Genomic DNA, 24,836 nt, shown 5'->3' on the forward strand with positions numbered 1-24,836 from the left:
AATGTTTGTCTAATTGCACTGACTGGATACAGTTCTTCTCTCGAGGTGGAGGTAGCAGGACCTCCCCCTCCCCCCAGCCGCCACAAGCTTCAGGAAATTGAATGACTTGGAACCAAGGGCTTCCTGGTTCCCTTGAAGGACATGCCTTGCCTTGTCATTACCTTCCCTTTACAGCTTGAGTAGACAGGTGTGCAGAAAAGCTGAAGAGCACTCAGAAGTGGGGGGAGCATGACAAAGTACCTGGGTATGAAAGGGCTGGTTTCGTTCCGAGTGCTGTGGAATGAATCTGATCTTTCACTAGGGGAAACAATCACCCTCTAGCTAGTAAAGGCACTCCTAAGAAAATTTAAATCCTATAACTCAAGCTAAAGGGATACTCAAAGTCACTACTGCTTGGTGGGATTGAGGATTTGGATGCCCCTGAAGTTGTAAAAGCAAAGCCGGCCCCTGCCTTTTGGAGTAGGAACAGTCTTTCTTTGGATTGACAGCAAAGGGGGCTCGAAGCCGACACCAACTGGGGTTTGCTGAGGAGTTGAGGAGATAGCATCTTCTTACTGTTCTGGCTCCCTAAAGACCAGAACTGAAACAAAGCCTAAATGGCTAATGGCAATAATTCCTGGGGTTTCTTCATATCATTTAAATTATAATTAAAATATACACAGCAAACATGATTCAAGGGGGATTCACAGTTTCTAGTAAAGCACTTATCAACTGCAGGGGCATTTTAACTGGGAGGGCTGAATGACTGTGGCATGATAGGAACAGGGAGTGTGTGTGTGCGTGCGCGCGCGCGTGTGTGTGTGTGTGTGTAAGCACCAGGCGTAGGTATGAGAGGTGGTTGATAACAACCTACTCAGTCTTTGGGGGACCTCTCCAATGTAACATAATGACCTCATCTCACAGCAGTGTTTCTGACTCTCCAGAGTACCAGTACCCCGCCATCATTGTTTACATGTGATGATACAATTTAATCAAGATGCTTTTACAGCCATGAGTATCTTCCTGCTGGAAGAGCCTGGGTAGAGCACCTCTAAATTTTCCATTTTCTGGAGGAGGAAAATAGATCCAGAAGGTTAAGTGGTTTATCCAAGGTATTTGTGGCCTTGGGTGATCACATGATTCATTGTACAAACCAGGGCGCTTCCTTGCACAATGATGTGGAAGGAGATATTATTACAATTATACCAGGGTTAACTGGCATTACCCAGGACTGACCCAGGCAGACAGGAGAGGTGATCATCCCAGCTAGACAGCTCAAGTCTGTCCATCTTCACCTCTGCAATCCACAGCTGATGATGCAAGTAGGTCACAGGGTCAGGGGAGCTTCTGCTTCCTTAACAAGGCAGCCGAGCAGGCAGGAAATGCTCGGCCCCTCACAGAAGACCTTACAGAAACAGCAGTTGTTCTGGGGTGGCCACTGCGCCACACTCCATTACTCTCAGGTCACAGCGACTTGCTTTGAAAAACTGGTACAAGGATTAAGTCCTGAGGCAGAGATTTCTGATCCCGGAGCCTTCCCCCTTTTCTTGGCCAGGAATGTGATTTAAAACCTCCTGGCTGAGTTCATTTTGCCAAATAGCTCCTGCAGGATTCATTTTCAAGACCGACTCCAGAAATTTCTAGCTCAGCAAATAGATTCAAAGCAAGAAAATACATTCACCTAAGCTACTTCTGAGATTAAGGAATACGGTTTCTCATGTTTTGCAGAAGTAAACAGATGAGTTTACATACACATTTGTGATATACAATACCTTGCTTATTACAGAAGAGAGAGAAAAGAGATCACTGTGCATCTGTTGTGACTTTCCAGGTGCTCTCCTGGGAGGGGAAAGGGAAGCTACTTACGGTCCTCAGCAAGCATAGGACGATGCTGTGTTGCATTTCATGTCGCTATTGTGCTGCTTGGAGAAACTACCTCCTGTCTTGTTTTACAGCCAGAGAAAGTACAGATTGAAAGATCATCTCAGGTAACCAAACAGGGCACCTATGACTGAAGAGAATGGACTTACCCATGACCAAGCAGCTACTTAGAGCACGAGCCAGAGCAGTGTGGTGATGGGTCTAGGGTCACTCAGTGTAAAGCTGGAGTTGGAGATCTGGGTTGAGACACCAGCTCATCCCCATATGATCCATGTGACTGAAGCCAGGTTCTTTAACTTCTCCCAGCTCTGTGCCTCATATATAAAATGGTGATACTGAGTGCTGGCTCAGAAGTTTACCATGAAGATGGGATGTGATAAGGCCTGAACACAATGTCTGGCTATAGTACATGTTCAATACATTACAGCTGATGGTAGACATTGTATTACTTCATTATGACTATCTTAATATATCTTATCTGAAAGGCATTTGGACTGGATGAATTCTAAGGTTTAGGCTGGGCAATAACTGAGTTAAATATGCTTTATGACTTAAAAACTTCTAGCAAATGAGGATTTTTCTTTGCACTGTCCACTTACCCTGAACACATGTAAGACCAACAATCTCAACCCCATATCACAATTTTATATGTCTCAAAAAGGCCAAATGATTTACCAATTCTTCATTTACCAAGATCACCCAGCTAGTAAGTGACAGAGCAGGACACTGAAATAAGTTCTTCCAGTCCAAAACATTGCCCTCTGTCTGTTGACCCAGATGTTTGAGTCTTAGGCTAATGCCATTTCCCCCTAATGTGCTTGTCTCAGCTTCTCTGTGGATCCCTTGCAGGCCAAGACAGCCATTGACTGCTCTTGGAGACTGCCTCTAAGACACAGACCCAGTGGATAATCATGAGAGTAATTCTAATGATGCCCTTTAACCTCTGAGATGGACACAGATTTACAGAAGCTGACTGTGGCTGGTTATTTGGGATCAGATAATTCCCTTCACTTCCTATATCCTAAGCTGCTTCGGTTAAATATCAACTGCCCAGAATTCTGCCCTTTCCAACCAATTCTAAACGTGAGCAGGCCATGGAAACTAAGTAGCATAATTCATCCGGGGGCAACCATAAATACGAGGCTTCCACCAGAAATGATGCAAAAAAATTAATGGAACATGAAATCAAGTAAATGGAATTGAGTACAGTAATTAGTTCACATTTTAATCCTCAGGTCTGTTTATTATCTGTCAACTGGCGAGCAATTAAGTCGGCACCAGTGAGATGATTAGCTTTGTTTCAGCAAAAGTTTATCGATATGTCAGAGTAAATGAATCTGGAGGTTTTAAATGGCTTTATTTTGAATTGTATAGCAGCACATCCATGGAGTGGCTAGACACCTAATGATTTAATTGTGCAATATTATTATCTAGATTACTTATATTTAATATTACTGAGCTGTTTTGGCGGGTTACTAGGAAGCACGGGTGGGGGATTCACACTGCACAAAAGCACTGCTTATCTTCTTATGCTCCTAATGTAATAGAAGACTTGCCTTTTCATAATGAGACCAAAGAAGGAGATTTAAGGCATTGTGCTTCCCATTTTAGTCTTGTAAGCTTCAATCTACACATTTCTTGCATTCAAGCACTATTATGGTTTGCTCTCATACTGTCATATTGGCAAGCTTTTTTTTCTTTTTTCTTTTTTGCTAGTAATGTGACTTCTGAATCCATGCCCTCATGAACACTCATCCTTGCCCATGTCTGTAAGAAAATCTTCCCATGTCTTTGCCTTTTTGAGGCTGACTCTAGCAGTGCCCTTGTGATGGGGCTCTACTCACTCATGCAGGCTCCACCTACTCATGCAGGGGATCTTCTTGGGCTGCACTTGCTTCACTAAACAATTACACCAGATAACCCCATAGGACCCCTTCAATCCTTGGATTTGATAGAATTTCAGATTTTATTTGCGAACTCTAAAATCCCAAGCCAAGAATGAGGATGCTTATTCTAACTCTGATTCTCACGGATTCTAACTCTGATTCTAACTCTGCTGCTAAATTTCAGTGAGCTTGGGCAGGTCTCTTGTCCTGCCTAACATTTAAGTTTTCCTCTGTACCTATAGTAAGTGCATTTGAAGAGATGATCTCAAAAATATCTCTGAAATCGATTTGGAAGGACTAGCTTTGGGTAGAATTAAAGTGGGAGATAAGACCTCTCATGGAACATCCACAACTCTTCATGAACTGTTGGCAGTGGTCAGAATAGTAGTGAATAGATCATTCTTATGCAGCACCCCTTTGTCCAATTGAATTTAGACCTGTGATTTTGGAAATGAGTGAAAAACAGCAGAGCTGGTTCATGGAACCCTTAGGAGTAGCACTCATCCTTCTAACTGCAGTGCCATTGGGTATGATAAATAGGTTAAGACCTCGTTGCATACCTGTAAAGAGGTAACAGTGAAGCTCTCCATGGTGACAGGTCTGAGGCTGGAGCCTCTCAGATTCTGGTTAATGCCTGTCTATCTTTGTAATATCATCTGCCTGTTCTTGATATTCTGTGTGTAATAAACCACCTCTCTTCCTGCTTTAGATGAAACACAGGGGTGGGGGTTGGGATTGAAGTTAAGTGTAAGGAAGATGGAGGCTGTCAGCACCATTCTGGCAGGACCCGGCTGGCGTTGGGATGCAGTCAATGGGATGGTGTGCTGACTCCAACAGGGTGTCTTTGAAAGTTTTGTTTTCTCCCTGAGGCTGTCCTATTGTACCTATCAAAACTGACAATTCAGAAAACTGTTGACTTGGCTGGGCTGTCTTCCTGGGGGTAATTATAAAAATGTCCACAGCGAAGACTTCTTGTCTTTAGGGTAGAGGTATCATCTACTTGCTGGTATTTTCATACTGTGCTCTACCACCATCTGGGCTCCTGACCTCTGCTTTGCTTCTTGAAGGTCGGTTTGCTCACTCTGGTTAGGACTGAACTCTGGAACCCAGAACTTTGGCCTCTGTCATCAGCAAGACAAGCTCCCTAGTCTGATCCTGGGAGGAATTCCAGGGTTGAAATGAGCAAATCTAAATGAAATTTTCCAGCACACTAGCTCCCAACTGTTCCATTGTTCCTCCTAAGTACCTTGAAGAATTCACTTACTTTGAATTTGTGAATAATTTAACACAAAAATTCTGGAACTCCTGCTAATATTGACATTAAAATGATGTAATTTGCCTTTATGACTATATAATTTAACTTATATATACTGGACATAATTTAGGCATTTTGAAAGCTATGATCTTTTAAATTATCTTCATTTATTCATTCAATCCCTTTGTTCATCAATATTTCCCCATTGCCCATTACACATATGGGGAGATAGTAAAAAGTACAACCTACTCAGTGACTGCAGGGAGTTAACAGGCTGATTGGGAAGATAGGACCCTCTACCAAATCCTGGGTGGGCCTGTAAGTTATCAGTCTTCTAATTTCCCTACCAGACCAAAGCCCAGAGAAGACAAAGTAATCATTACTATGGAGTTTATGGAATAACCTTGACTCACATTCTGGGTTCCATCTAACCTTGGTCATTCATTGGCTGGATGGTCTCAGGCTCAGTTCCCCGAGATGAGTGAACATAAGTTACAAAGCCTGCAAACAAGGTCTGGGTGTTAGTGGGGAGATTCCACAGTCACTCGAGAACGTGACTGAGCAATTTCTGTATTGTACTGCACAGTAATTAATTCTAGTCTGTGCATTGTCCCTTCAGAGAGCCTGAAACCCCTCCAGGGTGACACTTAATTGTCCAATCCTTTTGTGTCCTCTACCACATTTAGAATAGTGCTAAGTTGGTACCTCATACATACACTTAGAATTTCTCAAAGCACTCTCTTTTCCCAGAGAAATCTGAGGACACCAGATTGGTTAATGGTAGCTATGACTAAACCACTTTAGCTCATTTCCAGTTTCTAATGGAATTTGATGCTTTGGGCACCTTGATTAAAACATCCTGTCTTCAATTTAAAGGGGGTTGTGCATTTCTGTATAGTTCATGAATGCAAGACATGTCAATCATGATTTCAGGGAAGGAAGAGCGTATAAAGTCTTTGTTTCTGAGACAGTAATAGTTGATTGAGCTGTTGATTCAGCAACTGAATAACTCACTCCACAAACATCACTTAAGCAGGGGCTAGGTACAAAGATGCACAGATCTTGTCCTTCAGAGGTTACCGAGATCATTTATTCCTTCATTTAGTAAACACTCATTGACTATGCTCATATGCCACACAGCATACCAGACACAAGGAGTACTGCAGTGATCAAGATAAAACTCCCATCCGTCAAGAAGTGTGGTTCCAACAGATGTGATAGTGAACAGTTCCAAAATGCACAGTGATGGATAACATCATATATTGGGATCAGCAATCTTTTTTCTGTAAAAGGCCAGGTAGGAAATATTTTGACCTTTCAGGCCATTTATAGTCTCTGTTACTCCTATTCTTTGTCTTCCCCCTCCCCCTTCTTCCTTTTTCTGCTAGAATCTTTTAAAATAGCTTAGCTCCTGGGCTGGACTTGCCCCTTTACCCATGGTTTGCAGACTCCTGGGATGGATGAATATGCAGAATTTTCTGGAAGTCAGGAGGAGGCAGCACCTTACTAAAAGGAGGGGAGGAGGGCAGGCGTGGTGGCTTAGTGGGTAAAACAGTTGCCTGCAGTGCCGGCATCCCATATGGGCACCAGTTCGAGTCCCGGCTGCTCTACTTCTGATCCAGCTTTCTGCTATGGCCTGGGAAAGTAGTAGAAGATGGCCCAAGTCCTTAGGCCCCTGAACCCACGTGGGAAGACTGGGAGGAAGCTCCTGGCTCCTGGCTTCAGATCAGTGCAGCTCTAGCCATTGTGGAGCCAATTGGGGAATGAACCAGTGGATGGAAGACCCCCGCCTTTCCTTCTCTCTCTGTGTGACTCTTTCAAATAAATAAAAAAAAAATTTAAAAAAAACAAAAGGAGGGGAGGAGGAATGGGAGGCTCTAACAAGGGGACTGAGGTGGATGTGGGGTAGGGAAATGGAGCTGGCATTCACTGTAGAGGAAACAGCTTTGCCACAGCACACAAGTAGCCTTTCCATGAACCTGTTATTCTTAAGTATCTCAATCCTCATTCCCTTTCAAGCTCCAATTGTGGCAACAAAGTGGCTCCACCAAGGGGTCCCAGCCAAGCAACAAAGTGCTAGGTAGATGGCCAAAGCCCTTCCCTTATATCTAAGCATTCAATGCCAATGGGGCCTTGGTTCTGCCTTAGTTAGTGCTCCTCAGTGCTTCTCATACCCTAGAACACTTCAGGACAATTTGATGTCAGTAGCTTATTCCTACAATGTGTGTTGCTTTAGTGAAACCAGTCTCTCAAGGAGACAAATAATTGATTCCTTGAAGAAGACAAGGCTGGCATTTTCTGTTGTTTAGTCTTAGTTCTTGGTTCTGAGACAACTGTTTTCTCTTTTCTGATTCAGAGCCTTTTCTCCAGAAAAGAAAAAATACCCATATTTTACCTTTGACTTTAATTCCTTTTATGAAACAATCTAGTCTGTTGCTATAGCAACAGCTATGGCCTCCCCCACCCCCCAGATGTGTTTTGAGCAGGACCACGGACCCCAGAGGCTGAGATCGAGAAAGGTCAATGTGCTTCTACTTCACCTTCAGAGGGAGAAGCAAGTAGGTCAGTCTGCACAGCTGCTCATCCCTTCTCTCCTTAATAGGACTCAGAGCTCTCTCACAGTCCCTTTCTGGAATAAACCTCAAATATAACCCACATTAGTTTGTACCATTAATATGCATATCCTTCAATAGACTGTATGCTTCTCTGGCCAGAAGCTGGGGTCTAGCTCAGACCTAGCTCAGAAAGTACAACAGCCGTGTAAAGATTGGATAAAATTAATATGAGGCTCTGGCTACAGGGATCCTGTGCAGTGGCAGGTGCAATTTTTGGGGCACCCCTTTGCAAAGAAGATTTTAAGGAAGGTTTTTAAAAAATAAATTAGTCCAATTTTTCCCAAAGAAAAAAGATTTTTCTTATGCAATCCCACTAATGCAACTTAATCCAGAAGCATGGCTCTTTTCAAATATCATCATTTGCCTGGATAATGTATTGGTTTCTTTTCATAAACACCCTACTTTATACTGGATATTAATCTAAGTATTTAGACACGATTAACAAGCTAAGGGTCTTACTTATTAAAAACAGTTAATTTTCCCTTCTTAAAAAAACCAAGACATTTGAATCCTTGAATATGCTCATTTATCAACAACCCCCAACAAGGTGTCCAGGAATTGTCCATGTAGGACATGAATAATTTTTTATAAAAATGCAGTTGCTGACTGTGTCGTACATCTACACAGCTTTATAAAACAAAGCAAATGATTACCATCAATTACAATAACCTCAGTAGACAAGACTGCAATTAATCTACAGCTCTTCAGATAACGACTATTGCACTGTGCCAAGGAAAATGCCTGGCATTAATTGACTTATCACCATCAGCAATGATGGATGGAGTAGACGGCAATGTGATTATTCACTGTCAACAAAATAAACACATGCTTTGTTGCTAGAAAGAAGTGTCTACTTGAGTCCTCTCAGAGGATAGTCAAAAGTAGAGACCAAAAGGTGGCTTTGAAGGTAGCACAGAAAAAAAAGAAAATGTAAACTTAGGGGAAATTATAGTCAGTTGTACTGAGACTAACTTTCAGTGGACTCTGATTGGGAGGAATTTTCTATAAGGAAATCACAGCTTGTGTAAAATTCCATCATTACAAGGTACAGGAAATCTAGTAATCTACTTGCTCATTAGGATGCGTTACTTTTGTGAAGTCACCAAATTCTGCTCAGTGCTTACCAATCTCAATGGTAAGAATCCACTATATTCAGAGGCAAACCCACTTCATTGATGGATAGCTTTCATTGTTAGGACATGGAGTTGGCTGAACTCCATCTTCCTATATCTTCTACCCATTGATGCTAGGTCTCTTCCATCACACTTCATAGGGAATAGCAAAATTTTGTTGTTCACTGGAGCCCTTTAAATATTTCCAAAGCCGACTACCTGGTCAACCATCTCCTACATAACATTATTTTAGAGCTTCCAAAATTCAAGTCTCTTTCACCAAAACCCACACCAATTTGTCTGTAGGCTACTCAGTTGAGGAGCTTAGAAAGAAATGTGATATAAATGATGAAGTATAGGGTCAGGTACAATGGCGTTTATGCTGAGGCTAATGATCAAGTATGCCTTGGAGCAGTGTGTGTGTGTGTGTGTGTGTGTGTGTGTGAGAGAGAGAGAGAGAGAGAGAGAGAAAGAGAGAGAGACCAACTCTAAACCTTGTCAGTCAAGATAATGTCTCTGCTCTTGCCATTTTCAAGGGGGCAGTCACCTATGGCAGTTACAGCTTTAAAAATATTTATTTGAGGGGGAAGGAAGAGCACAGAGAGAGCTTGATCTCATCCACTGGCTCATTCTTCAAATGGCTGCAACAGCTAGGCTGGGTTCAGCCTAAATGAGGAGCCAGGAACTCAATCCAGGTCTCCTGGGGTAGGGTGGTAGGAACCCAATTACTTGAGCCATCACTGCTGCCCCCAGGATAAACTGAAGTCAGGAACCAGAGCTGAAAGTCAAACCCAAGCACCAATCCAATGTGAGATTTGAGCATCTTAACCATTAGGCTAAGTGCTTGCCTCATTGCTCCTTTTATTTATACAGCACAGTTTGGTTAATAAAGTTCTCATTGTTTATGAACCTGGGATAATCCAGGCAGAATTTAACCTGAGGTTCCATAGTGGTTACTGACCACATGGAAAGTGTTACAAGTGCCCACACCTCAACCATACTCCCTGACCTTGATTTAGTTGGTTTCAAAAGGACTCAGGCGTGAATATTTCGACAGCACTCCCCAGTTAATTCTGGTTTGCAACTCTGTTTAAGCATTTTCTGTCTTCATTGAGAATACTTAATAATGTAGCATCAAAGGAGTGTTTCACAAAGCTGATCCTGAGATTGTCCTAGGAACTTCTGAAATGCAGACTTTTTGGAGCATCTGACACCTGTGGGCTGGGGTAGGTCTAGGAAAATTGATAAGCTAAGAGATCAAATTGTTTTATGTTTTCCTTAAGGATTTTCGAAACACTTACATAGTTGAAAATTGAGGTTGATATACAAGTTACAAAGCACCCTTATATATTTAAGAAGCAAGCAACTCTAAAGAATTCTGTAATGTAGAGATGTTAGCCTTGTAACAATGTCTATTTTTTTTTCACTTACTTATTTTACAAATATTTTTTACCCCAAGGCAGTGTTGTAATAGGGACTTGCATATGACAGTTAGGGTGGGGAAGAAAAACAAAGGAATAATAGCAAACAAATAATTGTGAACAAATAATCACAGATCTTAAAATAATCTATATTATCTATATAACTAAAAGGAAGAGTTTAACTTGAATATTCTCTAATTTGCATGGTTTCTGGTTACTCTCACATTGTGTTTTTGCCATGCTTTCATCATATTCCTAGTATACTCTAGCTCAGGTTCTGTAATTCCTAGGAGCCACTGATTACAGTGCCTGTGGAAGACATCCCTAATCAATTTTAGCATTTTTCCCCCTACAGATCCAAGAAGGAAACTCAACCTCATTGTCTATGCGACCATTACTAATAGATCACAGACAAAATGCAAGATGAAATCTACATGCAGCTCCTCCAACACTTGGTTCCTTGACATGTCTTGGGGCCTTTGCTCATGCTGTCTCTTATTTCTTGCTTTATCTTTTTTTCAATCTATCAACCATTGAGTACTTCCAGTGCTCCTTACATCTGGGAATCCCACTTAATTTTTTAAACAACCTTGGGGGCTATCTAAAGTGTCAGTTGGAAGGATCAAGTAACATTCCAAGATCACATAGTTGGTATGTATGAAAGCGGGAGCTATAAATTCGGGTCTTTTGACTCCAAAGCTGATACTCTTAAAATTGTTCTTCATTGCCTCTCATCGCAGCCCTGTTGAAAGGGCACCATTTCTGTGAAGCCTCTCCCGACCCCTTCAAGGAAAATTCGTCAATTCTTCCACTGAGTTTGCTGCTACACTTGTGCCTCTCCATTACCGTATGACATTACATTTTAATGATTTGAATATTGCAGTCTTTGAACTGTTCTGTGGTGGAAGCTCTTTTATATTAAAAAAAAAAAAAAGTCAAAAAGTCTCTGCATCCCTAGGAGCAAGATGAGTTTTTGGAAGACTTTTAGTTGAAGCAGTTTGAACACATATCAAAATATGGCAGTGGACTCATTAAGGCTGTGAGTCTGTTTCTCAGTGCATGGCCTCACCACATTTAAAACAACGTTAGGTTTAAACATGGCATGGATTAAAAAACAAAACACCACATCAGAGACATCCTTCTGTAATTCAAAAGCCTTCCTGACATCAGTTAATGAGGACTCTTAAGTAGAAATGGAGTTATAGGTTATTTAGCATGTAAAGACCCTGATCTCTGATTGATAAACACCCTCAAGTGAGATGGAGATAAAAGGAACCAAATTATACCCTGCTTGTCAACTGTCACCTCACAGATGACATTTGTTTAACTGTAGCTCTTGTCCTATAATTGAAACTGTGGTTGGATTCACTTCTGAGGTCTGAGTTCTGTCTGGGTTGATGATGGCCCATAGTGACACTGGAGACAGGCGCAGCCCTTTCCATTTCATAGATTCAAGAGAAATCTTGCCATCTGTTATCATACCTTGGATATAACTGGGCATCAACTTTTATAAGTTGGCACTTAAACTCAGTACTGAACAGACCCACTTACCTCTCCAGAGAAGGCCTGACCGTTGAGGAGGTGCTCTGATCCCTGGCTGTCCTCACTTCCAAAGTGCAGCCGGATCTCCTCCAGCCGGTGGCTGTATGTCATCGGTCCTCCTGATATGTTGACCAAGTGCTCCTTGTCCAGGCGGAGGGATACATGTCTTCCAGTGTTGTACATAGTCCCACTGACCTGCAAGGCAATGGATAACAGGTCAAGCGAGGCATTACTTCCATTTCTCCCCAAATCCAGTATGGTGCTTAGACCAGTGCTTTTTGCTTCCTCTTCGTGGGAAGATACTACGCCACATGTGGAGTAGGGAGTGGCAGCCTCTCCAGAGGGCGCTCTTGCTCCACTTAGCTTCTGTGGTACTTACCGTGAGTCAGAAGGCATCCTAAAGTATCCTTTAGGACTACCATGCAAACAAGCCTGGGTTAACGTGCTAGAGAATGAGACCACAGTGAAGACAAACATACTAGTACAGGCCTTCCTAGAGTGGTCAATCCATGGATGATTCACCTGTGGACTGATCCAGTAAATATCAGCTTAGTCTGGCCCAATCCAGAAAAATACTGACCCATAGTCTTGGAGCTATATGGTTAATTCCCTATGTTTTGAGGTAATTGGTTATTCTACAAAAGCTATTGGGGCTGGTGCTGTGATGTAATGGGTAAAGCCTGCAATGCCAGCATCCCATATGGGTGCCAGTTTGAGTTCTGGCTGCTCCACTTCTGATCCTGCTCTCTGCTATGGCCTGGGGAAGCAGTGGAGGATGGCCCAAGTCCTTGGGCCCCTGCACCCACGTGGGAGACCTGGAAGAAGCTCCTGGCTCCTGGCTTTGAATCCATGCAGCTCTGGCCATTGCAGCCAATTGGACAGTGAACCAGTGAATGAAAGACTGACCTCCCCGCCCCCCTCTGCCTCTTCTTCTTGCTGTGTAACTCTTTCAAATAAATTAATACATTTTTTTTTAAAGCTAACTGATTCTTCCCAAGTTAATTATGTTCTCTTGTGAATCTAAACTATCATTAGTCTGGACAGACACTCTGCAGAGGTTCTGTTGCATGCCTGAAATACAAAGTCACATGAGGCCCAGTTAACCTGTGATGCAAAGGAAAGATCAGAAGAGAGAGAGAGAGAGAGAGAGAGAGAGAGAGAATGAATGAATAGCTGAGTTTCAGATATCTTTGTATCCTTTGGGCCAGTTCCTTCATGGTGCCCGAGCTTAACTTTTTCAGATACTTTCCTCTTACCAATACATTTCTTTTTTCCTTAAGCTAACTATTTCTTGATCCCTATCAAAGACTCCGTTTCTGTTCTTCAGGCTCACATAAATGACTGTTTAATTACTATGAGATAATGAGAACTTCTTTTTATGTTTGAATTCATAACTTTCCTTGCAGTATAATGGTTCAAGATAGGTTTGTGTTTGATAATACATCCATCTTTAAATAAAATTATTTTTCTAATTAAGATATTACACAGGCATTATATATGCTTCAAAAGATATAGAATAGCTTTAAGAAAAAAATCAGAGTTCTGGGGCCAGCACTGTGGCCTAGCAGGTAAAGCTGTTGCCTGCAGTGCCAGCATCCTATATGGGCACTGGTTCGAGTCCCAGCTGCTCTACTTCCCATCCAGCTCTCTGCTATGGCCTGAGAAAGCCTTCAGGTCTTAATTTCTTTAACCATAAAACAGAGGTAAAAAAATTTCCCCCAAAAAAATGAAGGACAAAAGTCTATAAGGCATCTTGAAAACAAATAGCAAAATGACACAATCCATCTTTATCAGCAATTTATATATAAAAAATGGATTCACCATATATGAGGTTTTGAAAGTAGTCAGAATCAGAGACAGACAATAGAATAGTGGCTTCCAGGACTAGCAGCAGGGAGGGCTGATCTAGAGGTACATAGGAGGATGGTTTCACCACATGAATGTACTTGATCGTGGCATTGTTCACTTAAAAATGGTTAAGATGGTAAATTTTATGTTATATGTATTTTATCACAGTATCTATGATCTGATATCATCAAATTACCAGAGGATAACATTAGGGAAACTCTGCAAGACAATGGCATAGGCAAAGACTTCTTGGAAAAGACTCCAGAAACACAGGCAAAGTAACGATAGACGAACGGGATTACATCAAGCTAAGAAGCTTCTGCCCTGCAGTGGAAATGCTCAACGAAGTGAAGAGGCAACTGATAGAATGGGAGAAAATATTTGCAAACTATGCAACTGATAAGGGATTAATATCCAGAATTTATAAAGAGCTCAAGAAACTAAACATCAACAAAGCAAACAATCCAGTTAAGAAATGGGCAAAGGATTTGCACAGGCATTTTTCAAAAGATGAAATTCAAATGGCCAACAGACACATGAAAAAATGCTCAGGATCATGAACCCTCAGGGAAACCAATTCAAAACCACAATGAGGTTTTACCTCACACTAGATAGAATGGCTCTCATACAGAAATCAACAAACAATAGAGGTTGGCAAGGATGTGGGGGAAAAAGTACTCTAATATACTATTGGTAGGAATGTAAAGTGGTACAGCCATTGTGGAAGACACTACGGAGATACCTTTGAAAATAGATCTACATATGACCCAACCATCCCACTCCTAGGAATTTACCCAAAGAAAATGAAATCAATATACAAAAATGTTATCTGTACCCCAATGTTTATTGCAGATGAATTCTCAGTAGCTAAGATATGTAATCAATCCAGATGTCCATCAACTGATGACTGCACAAAAAAATATGGTACATATACACTATAGAATACCACTCAGCCATAAAAAAGTATGAAATCTTATCTTTTGCAACAAAATAGATGCAACTGGCAACCATTATACTTAGTGAAATAAGTCAATCCCAAAAAGACAAATCTCATATGTTTTTCCTGGTCTGTGGTAACTAACACAGCACAAAAACATAATGTATAGGAGTGAAATTAATATTTTGAATCCGATTACTGTTTACATCCCTTGTCTCTACTGTTGAGGAACAGTATTTTTTCTTCTTAGTATTTGTTAACTTCTTCACTTAGTGGAGGGCTAAGAGTATGATTATAAAATAAACTGAAAGTATGTCATTGTAAAAATTGAAAGCAAGAATAAGAAAGGATGGAGGAGGGAAGGTGAGGGGTATCAATATGCTCCTAAAACTGTATATATGAAATACATGAAGTTCATTCACCTTATATAAATTAAAAGTATTTTAAAAAATTGAAAAATTCCCCATAAGGTTGTTGTGATAATTAAATAAGTAATGCTTGGCCGTATATGTAACAGTCAGGCATTTTAATTTTCTTTCTTCCCTCACTTTTGGAGTATTGCAAGGGTGCCTAGATGATGTGGAAGATATCATCACAACTTTCCTTCTCGCTACAGCCTGGTGGAATCCAGTGTTTGTGCAGTGTCATAATAAAGGACTCCACCTGACTTCTGCATTCTGCCAATTCATTTCAGACTGAAAGCACCAGATGTGGGGAGCATCCAATATCATTTCCAATGCCACAAAGCCAACACAAAACTAGGAGGAGGAGGAATAAACCCTTGCACCTTTGAGTTCCTCCACTTCACTTTCAAAACCCTTCTGCCTACTTGGCTCTGTCTTTGCCCATTCATTCATTTAGTGGGTCAGCTACTCAGAAAATATTCACTGCAACTGACTGTGTTCTAGGAGCTGGGAATAGTATGGTGAGGAAAAGCCAGGCTCAGATCCTGCCCTCTGGACCTCACAAAATGTGGGTAGCTGAATGGGGACAGAAAGTTAATGGGGGTTCCTTTACTTTTACCATTTGTCTGTATGTTCTTAAAATTAAATACAACACCCCCTTTCCCAACTCTTTCCCTAGACACTGAAATAACATTAATTTGTATTAATCATAAAAAGCTGTGTAGCCAGGGTATGGTTTGTTGCACTTTAATTTAAAAATAAAGGCTTGACAACATTATGTATGATGTCTAAATCGAACAGTACATCTGCACTACAGTAATTAACATTGCAGCAGTGTCATTTTATCTGTAATGCTAATTACTGTATTTCCAATGAACTACTTTGGTGCACAGCATGCTGGAAAAAGTTGTATTATGCAGACCAGAGCAGAGCTGAATGAAGAAATTGACACTGTAGGGGATATCCAGGTTGCCTCTGGCTGCCCCCAGTTCACCTTTTTGTTTTATTTTAATTCCCTGAAAAAATGAAGTGAGGGAAGTGTGTGATGCTTATTTTGCCAGTGAGGGAAGAAAGGGGGGGGGGGTCTGGTAAAGATTCAGTAACTTGTCCAGAATCACACAACTGGCAGGTGGCAAACCCAGGTCTTCTGATTCTAAGACCAACAGCCTAGATGTGAGCAAATTAAAGTATCTTAGCTTATTTCAGATGAAAAAAGATGTTGCGGATTTTCACTTCTTTTCCATTCTATAGAGTCAGGTCTTAGGCAGTTCCAGAAGCAATAGGATTCTTTTTTTTTTTTTTTTTTTAAATAGGAAGCAGGTCATAGGTGGGAAGCAGGTCATAGGTGCTCTCCAGACACACTTGTTAAGGCTGTATGCTAATCAGGATTATCTCAATAACTTGAGTCTATGTGAAAGTATCTGATTCTTTCACAAAGCCAAATTATTATCCCCATGTATTACTTATGTAAAGTTGGATGTTGTCCTAGAGTACACACAGAACTTTTCAATGACTCAAAGTTTTCCAAAGCCTTGTAATAAGGGGTCCATCCTTTTTTTTTCACTTTGGGGAAACTACAGTGTCAGAGAGAAATAAAATTGGCCAATGCATTTTTTAAAAAAAGAATATTTATTTATCTGAAAGGCAGAGTTAGAGAAAGAGAAAGAGAAAGAGAAAGAGAAAGAGAAAGAGAAAGAGAGAGAGAGAGAGAGAGAGAGAGAGAGAGAGAAAGGATCCTCTACCTGCTGGTTCACTTCCCAAATGGCTGCAATGACTGGGGCTGGGCCAGGCCAAAGCCAGGGTCCAGGATCCAGGAGCTTCTTCTGGATCTCCCACATGGATGGCAGGGGCCCAAGGACTTGGGCCATCCTCTGCTACTTTTCCAGGCACATCCAGGGAGCTGGATGGGGAGCAGAACAGCTGGGACTCAACTGGCACCCCTATGGGATGCTGGAACTGCAGGCTTTGGCTTAACAGTGCACTTTTAAGGTAAGGGTGATTTTAATTCTTTGAAAGCCAGCCACAATTCTGTACACAACACGTGGCATCTTGGTTTGAATGCTTGCTTGGTGTCAGAGGGAATGCTAAATTCTCAACCTGAACTTCCTCTGTTCATTTTCACATTTCCTCCCTTACCAAACCCAGCAGCAAACACGGTGTGCAGCTAAGATCCATGCCATCAGCTTTCCTTTGGGTGGGAAGAGAATGGGCTGATCCCCATGTGGAGTGGAGGTGCCCAGGGCAGACCAGGAGGCTCCTGTGTGCTTTCCTGCCCTCATGCAGTCTGCTTCTAACGACTGGGAATTGTTCACCCAACAATGCAACATTACTCTGCCTTCAAGAGGCTGGTTGGTAGAGTAGGAAACCCACAGCAGTTGGAAATTTAGGATGTTAGGGTTATGTATTGTATTAGGGTTCTCCAGGGAAACAGAATCAACAGGGTGTGTACACACAAGCACCCACACATATAAAAGAAAAAGATGTACTGCAAGGAACTGGCTCATGATTACAGCACCAACAAAGATCGAAATCTGCAGGGTCACATCCAGAGCAGAACCCTGCTACTGAAGCCCCGAAGATGTCTAGCTGGAGACACAGGAAAGAGCCAGTATGACAGTTCATGTCCAAAACTGTGGGATTTCCTCTCGTCCAGGGTTGCCACGTCTGTTCCCTTTGGATCTTCAACTCATTTGGTTGAGGCCCATTCACTGCATGCAGGAGCATCTGCTTAAATTCCACTGAATCAAAATAGCTCATCCCAAAACACTTGCCCGGAAACATCTGGAATGATGTTTTAGCCAAGTATTTGAGCACCATGGCCTAGTCAAGAGAAATGATAAAGCTATCATGCTTATCTTCAAATCTCATTTCCTTTATTACATCCATCCAAATAGCTCTTAATGAAACACTTATGCTCATACTAAACATAACAGGATGATACAGGTGATATAAATGTATATATATGTGTATATTATATACTCACATTAGATATGCATATACATTAGACATAATGCATATATACACATGCATATATATTATCTATTTTATATTTCCTTTACATAATTTAAAAGGCCAGTTATACTAAAACTGTTCTTCAAACCTCAGTCATATTAAAGAAGAGCCAGTTTGAAATGTACATTTGAATGACAGGACACTTGTAAAAAAATAAATTTTCTTGTCAAAAGCAACATACCTAACAAGGTAGACTTACCCTTGAGGAGAGATGGGACCTCAGAGACTATGCTGGCATACATTCCCTATCACTAGGGTCTCAGATGTTGTCTGACTTCATATTTCGAGATAGAAAAGGAAAAGGAAGATGCATCTTTTATAAAAGACTCAATTCACAAAATAAACATGTTGAAGATCTTTTGGCTTAATGGAGATAGTGCTTGTAGGGTTGATGTTTACTGCAGAAAGCTGAGCTCGAGTAGCCCTTCAGAAATTCTGAAAGATTCAATAAGTAGTTATTTGCTTGATGTGATACAAAGCTTATGTGAGATTTCCATTATGGTCTCTCTCAAGGCAGTCTGACCTAAATATCTTCTAATATGCTAGAAAAATAATTCTCCACGCTTAAAGGGAAGTGTAACACTATAAATGGAGTAGCTAAGTAGAAATAGAAGGGCAATTGTGCAAAAGGAAGGAGTGGCCATGTGCCTTGTACAAGAGCTGCTTGCATCCTCAGCACAGCTGCTTAGGAAATGGAGGAAGGACGTCTACAAGGGTGGAGCCTGTGCCTCTGTTTAGATTAAGAAACTAGGGCTGGCGCCGCGGCTCACTAGGCTAATCCTCCACATTGCGGCGCCGGCACAACGGGTTCTAGTCCCGGTCGGGGCACTGGGTTCTGTCCCAGTTGCCCCTCTTCCAGGCCAGCTCTCTGCTATGGCCTGGGAGTGCAGTGGAAGATGGCCCAAGTGCTTGGGCCCTGCACCCCATGGGAGACCAGGATAAGTACCTGGCTCCTGCCATCGGATCTGTGCAGTGCGCTGGCCGCGGTGTGCCGGCTGCAGCGGCCATTGGAGGGTGAACCAACGGCAAAAGGAAGACTTTTCTCTCTGTCTCTCTCTCTCACTGTCCACTCTGCCTGTCAAAAACAAACAAACAAACAAACAAACTAGGTACTTAAAGGCTAAGGGCTATACCCAAAGATAAAAAGCAATGAGAGACAGGGACTTGAACTTGAGCCTTTATGACTTCCAGTGTCTCAGGGAGTAACTGTAAAGCCATTGTAAAGAAATTTCACCCCACTACTCAGTGACCTGGGAATTCAGGAATTTAATGATGGTCTTTTTATTTATAGTCTTAATGATGGGGTACCTTCTGAGAGACCCACTGTTAGGTGATTTTGTCATTGTGCCAACACCAGAGATTACTTACACAAATCTAAATAGGAGAGGATCATCACTCAACGTAGCCTTTTGTTGACATTAAGACATGGTAAATTGAAGATGTAGGAGACCACCACATAACATGGTGTGCTGTTTTACAGTAAATAAAAAAAAAAACCCAACAGACAGAAAGACTCTAAAACAATGATTCATGGTACAATAAATACATTAACCAGGTGCAGTCATTTAGTATCATTACCAAGTACTATGTAGGTGCATAATTTCATGTGTTCCATTTTTATGTGAGTAGTGGTCAGTAAACTTACTTAGCTATGTGAGGAGTGCATTGTACTATGAAGTCACAGAAGCTGTGACATCATAAGGTGATAGGAATTTTTCAGCTCCATGTAACCTTATGGTACCACCACTGTCTATGTGGTCCCTTGTGGACTAAAATGTTATTATGCAGCACATGACTGTTTGTTCTTCTACATGGAGTCAGCACATGGGCTTTGTTCAATGGTAACAGGAATGCTGGCTTTCTTATCTTTAGGATATGGTCTCATTCAGCAGGTTGTCTTTTACTGTAACTATAAAAACACACAACTGTCATCACGCTGGGTGATCACATCCCACAAGATCTACAACAGTGACAGTGACAATGGTATATTCTAGGCCATGTACACAGATTATCTCATTTAATCCTTACATTGTCTACATGAAGAAGTCATTATTACCCATATTCTATAAAGAGGAAATAGGACTCAGAGCAATGAAATGATTTTCCCTTAGGGGCCACAGTTAGAGATTAGCAGAGCCAGAATTTCAGGTCAATCCCGTTTGATTCCAAATTCTATTTTTTTTTTTTTCACAGGCAGAGTAGACAGTGAGAGAGAGAGACAGAGAGAAAGGTCTTCCTTTGCCGTTGGTTCACCCTCCAATGGCAGGAGCCAGGTACTTATCCTGGTCTCCCATGAGGTGCAGGGCCCAAGGACTTGGGCCATCCTCCACTGCACTCCCGGGCCACAGCAGAGAGCTGGCTTGGAAGAGGGGCAACCGGGACAGACTCCGGCACCCCGACCGGGACTAGAACCCGGTGTGCCGGCGCCGCAAGGCGGAGGATTAGCCTATTGAGCCACGGCGCCGGCCTTTGATTCCAAATTCTACAACTCTTGAAAAAGAAGTCAGAAGTCGGCAGAAAGGAGCCAGCATCATAGTAAAGCAGGTTAAGCCTCCACTTATGACTCTGACATCCCATTTTGGAGGACTGGCTCGAGACTTATGCACCCTGCTATTGATCCAGTCCCCTGTTAATAAGCCTGAGGGACAGCAGAGATGGCTGAAGTACATGAGCCCTTGCTACTCATGTGTGAGACCCAGATGGACTTCCAGGCTCCTGGCTTCAGCCTGGCAAAGACTTGGTTGTTGCAGCCATTTGGGGAGTGAGTGAGCAGATGGAAGATCTCTCACTCCCTCATTCTCGCTCTGCTTTCCAAATAAATAATAAACAAATCTTTAGAAACAAAAGTTGGCAGAAAGAGTGTTGGTGAAACCATGTAGTTTATAAATAGCTTCTTGGGTTAGTGATAAATTTTCGTTAAAATACAGTTTCCACCTGGCTTGAGTTCTTTAGTCTAATTTGGCTGTTTTCCAAGTGTGTCTAGACACAGGAAAGCAGAGGAAAGTCTAGTTTGAGAGACTGGTGATATCTGCCGTTCCTAGTGTTGGTTTATCAACTGGGTGACTGAGCTTGTAATTTGGAAGGCTGCTCAGCGCCAAGAGGGGCTAGTGAAGGAGGTCTGACAGTCATGTCATAAATTAGGTGTCTTTTCTTTGCAACTCAGGTTTCCTATTATATGTCTCTGACCGCTCTGCTGAGGTGTGTAATAGGTCTTCTTTGCAATGCAATTAGTGAACCTAAGAGATTTAAGTACACTGCTTAGTCTGGTTTCCTGCCGAGTAGCTCAAGATGCCAAGGGGCTGATTTGTAAAGGCTGAATGCAGAAAGCCTGTGGGTTGCTTGTCAGACCCACACTCTGGGGGCATCAGTGCAAGAAAAAACAACATGGTGGAAACAAAGCATTGGCTTCACTGCAGAAGAGAACACAGATTGGCAAAATCAGAGTCATGTAGCCTATGCATGGATTAGGAAAAAAAGGATTTCAGGTGTACTCAAGCCTCGCCTCTTACTCAGTCAACTAGGAGAGCAAGACACAAAGAGGTTGAATGAGTTATCCAGGAAGTAGTAGTAAGTTGCAGAACCAAGAACAGAAATCAACCCACAGCCTCTATTCCTTGCTTTGTGTAGCACAGCTTTCCTCCTCTTCTTTCTGTTTTTTCCTTTCAATTATTTTATGCTGGGGTACCTTACCTAACCACACTGACTTAGAAACACTAGAGTGCTATGTGTGTATGAGTACCATAACCCATAGGAAAAGTCAGCCAGATGTCTGGGCATACCATTGACATGACAATCATGCAACTGGCTACTGGACTCTTCTCAGTGTTGGTCCAGATGTTTTATACTACATCAGCACATCATAGTGTTGATTAGAAAATAAAGAGATTAGATCTTGAGGTGACAGAATAGTGGTAAAAGGTATGAAGCTTTAGGAGTAGGCATTTTTGCAATGCCACTTTGGAAGAAAGCAGAAGAGAAGTCTTTGGAACTCATGGGTTGGGGCTGCTAGGAGGAAGTGGCTGAGATGTGGAAAAGGAAGAAAATGAGACTAGACAGGTGTGATCTGCTCTGAGTTACCACCGATGGGCTGGGGAAGAAAGTTGATGTTCCTCCAAGATCTCACCCACCACTCTCAATCCTGCTGGGAGGATAGTTTCTTTCCTTAGCAATGCTAAATTTACTCCTATCTTTTGCTTTGTCATTCATCTGAGTCAGCCTGTTTTTCCTTAGTGAAAAGGTGGATTTGGTATTTATGCAATAGGCATGAACTCATTCTATCAAAGAGATACATGTTCTACCATATTTATAGCAGCACTGTATAGCACACTAGCCAAAATGTGGAATCAATAAAAGTATCCATCATCAGATGAATGGATAAAGAAAATATCTATATACACAGGATATTATTAGCCAGAAAAAAAGAATGGACTCTCATCATTGCAACATCATGGTGAGTGAAATAAGTCAGACACCAAAAGATAAATAACACATGTTCTCTCTCATACATGGAAGCTACAAAAATGCTCAATTCAACCACAAAAGGGTGATTACTAGAGGCTGGGAGGTGGGGGAGGACATTGAGGAAGTGTGGATAGCAGGTAGCAAATCAGACTTGGATCAAAGGAGTAAGTTCCTCATGTTACAAAGCATATGGGGACCATCATTCGCAGTAACCTAGCGGTTATTATATGAACAAATAGAAGACAGGAGCTCCCAGCCTCCAATCATAAAGTACTGTCAAAGAAGGAGAAATGTTGATTACTCTGTTGTGATCAGTACTTATTGAGTATGTGTGTTGAAATGTCACCTTGTAGCCCATACATATATACAATTATTAATAAAAATATAAAATAAAAGAATTTTTGAATCCACACTGAAATGATCACATGTCCTGTTTATTATTATATTGATAATATTATTATTATTTTAAAATTTAAACCAGTTTATGATAATAGTGACTCTTCAAATAATGGGTGATTTCTTGGCAAACTTTCCAGGAATGCTAGGCCTTGTTTTACAGTGTGGCAAAACATCTCTTGAAGTTCTTTGGTGCTGATGAGTGGAACAGAGAACAGGTATGCAAGAGGTTGCCTCATCTACCAAGGTATGGGCTAAGTGAAGAGAATGCTCTCCATCTTCCATCTCCCTCAAGGGGACTGTGGCTGGGGCCAACACAGGCCGAGTATGTTCCTGCCACACGCAGTTGTTGGCACTGAAGCCCTTCAACTGTACCTCATCCCTGCTGTGTCTCTGACCAGGAAGGCGGACCTCAGATGGTGGTGTCTGGAATGAGCTTTTCCGTTTCAGTTCTGGTATACAGGTTTCCAGATGTGAGTCCTAGGCACTACTTTCCTATTGAGACAGTGCTGCCAGCTAACAGTTTTATTAATTTAATTATTTTAATATTAAAGGTTAAATTTACATTTAATATTTTATCTCCTGTGCCTACTTAGCTGCTTCAAACATTTAAGATTCCAACACATAATCTGTAAGACAGGTGTGAACCTCCCATCTCCTAAATGAGACAAGTGACGTAAGAAGGGTTATGTGACCTGCCCAGTGTCACATGGCCAGAAGACTAAAAAGCCCAAGTTTGAACTCGGGCTGATCTTCAGTCTCCTTGTTACCCTCAACTAGCAGGCCAAGTCCGTAGGAGCAGAGTTCTGTTTTCCTTTCCCTTGGCCTGGACTAAAACTTGGCCTTAAACCTTAGCCCACTAGCACCTGGAGAGCCTGCAGAGTCCACACTACGTTCCTAATTTATTGGTTATATAGAGTCTGGACCCACATTTTGACTCCCTCACGAGTAGCTAGAGTCATCTGCCAATCAGAAAGGGCAACCAGAAACAGGATGGGATCAGCCTCCAATGGAATAGCTGTCCCTCTGTCCCTTTCAGGGGCTGGGTTCCCCCTCAGCCATCCATATAATCATTCCCCCTTCTTTGCAGTTTTGCTTCCTGCAGTTTCAGTTACAGTCAACTGTGGGATGAAAATACTACAGGAGGGGCTGGCAATGTGGTGTAGTGGGTAAAGCCACCACCTGCGATGCTGGCATCCCGTATGAGCACTGATTCGAGTCCCAGCTGCTTCACTTCTGATCCAGTTCCCTGCTAATGCACCTGGGAAAACAGTGGAAGATAGCCCAAGTGCCTAGGCCCCTGCACTCAAATGGGAGACCTGGATGAAGCTCCCGACTCCTGCCTTCGGAATGGTCCAGGCTTGGCTGCTGTGGCCATTTGGGGAGTGAACTAGTGGATGGAAGATATCTCTCTCTCTCTCCCTGCCTCCCTCCCTCCCTCTCTCTTTCTTTCTCCCTCTCTCTCTCCCTCCCTCTCTCTCTCTGCCTTCCTCTCTCTCTCTGCCTCTCTCCCTCTCTCTCTACAACTCTGCCTTTCAAGCTAATATACAAATCTTTAAAAAATACTAAATGAGAAATTCCAGAGAAAGCAATTTTTATGTTTTGAATTGTATGCCATCTGAGTAGTACGGTGCAGTTTCATGCTGCCCTGCTCTGTCTGGTCCTGGACATGAATCCTCCCTGTGTCTACTGTATTCATGCTCTGTACAGTGCTGGCCTAGTGGCCATTTAGTAGCCATCTTAGCTATCAGATCCACTTCTGTGGTTTTAATGACAATGTTTGTGCTCAGGTAACCATTCTTTCATTTATAATGAACCCAAAGCATTTGAGTAGTGATGCAAAGGAGGCTGCAGGGCATAAAAATGGCAGGGCAGATAAACTCTGGTGCTATGTGACAATGCTGCAGAACATAAGGGAAAACGCACACACACAAGAGGTTTGGCACCAGTCATGATTTCAGGCATCCACTGAGGCTTTGGAACAAAACCCTTGTGGAAAAGAGGGAGCTACTGTATTAGCCCAAATCAGACTTAGGTTGAGTACCTTCCTTTGTAATGTGTATGTGTACTTAAAACATATTTTGATA

The 24,836-nt window shown here is 42.0% G+C and overlaps 1 protein-coding gene across 1 annotated transcript in view; it reads right to left on the reverse strand.

Moving 5' to 3' along the window:
• Positions 1 to 24,836, reverse strand: part of CA10 (carbonic anhydrase 10) — a 584,651-nt gene that overhangs the window by 105,515 nt on the left and 454,300 nt on the right. The window contains exon 4 of the mRNA XM_017349134.3: positions 11,701 to 11,886. Coding sequence (XP_017204623.1) covers positions 11,701 to 11,886 — 186 coding nt within the window. The remainder of the gene's footprint in view (positions 1 to 11,700; positions 11,887 to 24,836) is intronic.

This window comes from Oryctolagus cuniculus, chromosome 17 (assembly GCF_964237555.1).
Source record: "Oryctolagus cuniculus chromosome 17, mOryCun1.1, whole genome shotgun sequence".
Classification (NCBI taxonomy): Eukaryota; Metazoa; Chordata; class Mammalia; order Lagomorpha; family Leporidae; genus Oryctolagus; species Oryctolagus cuniculus.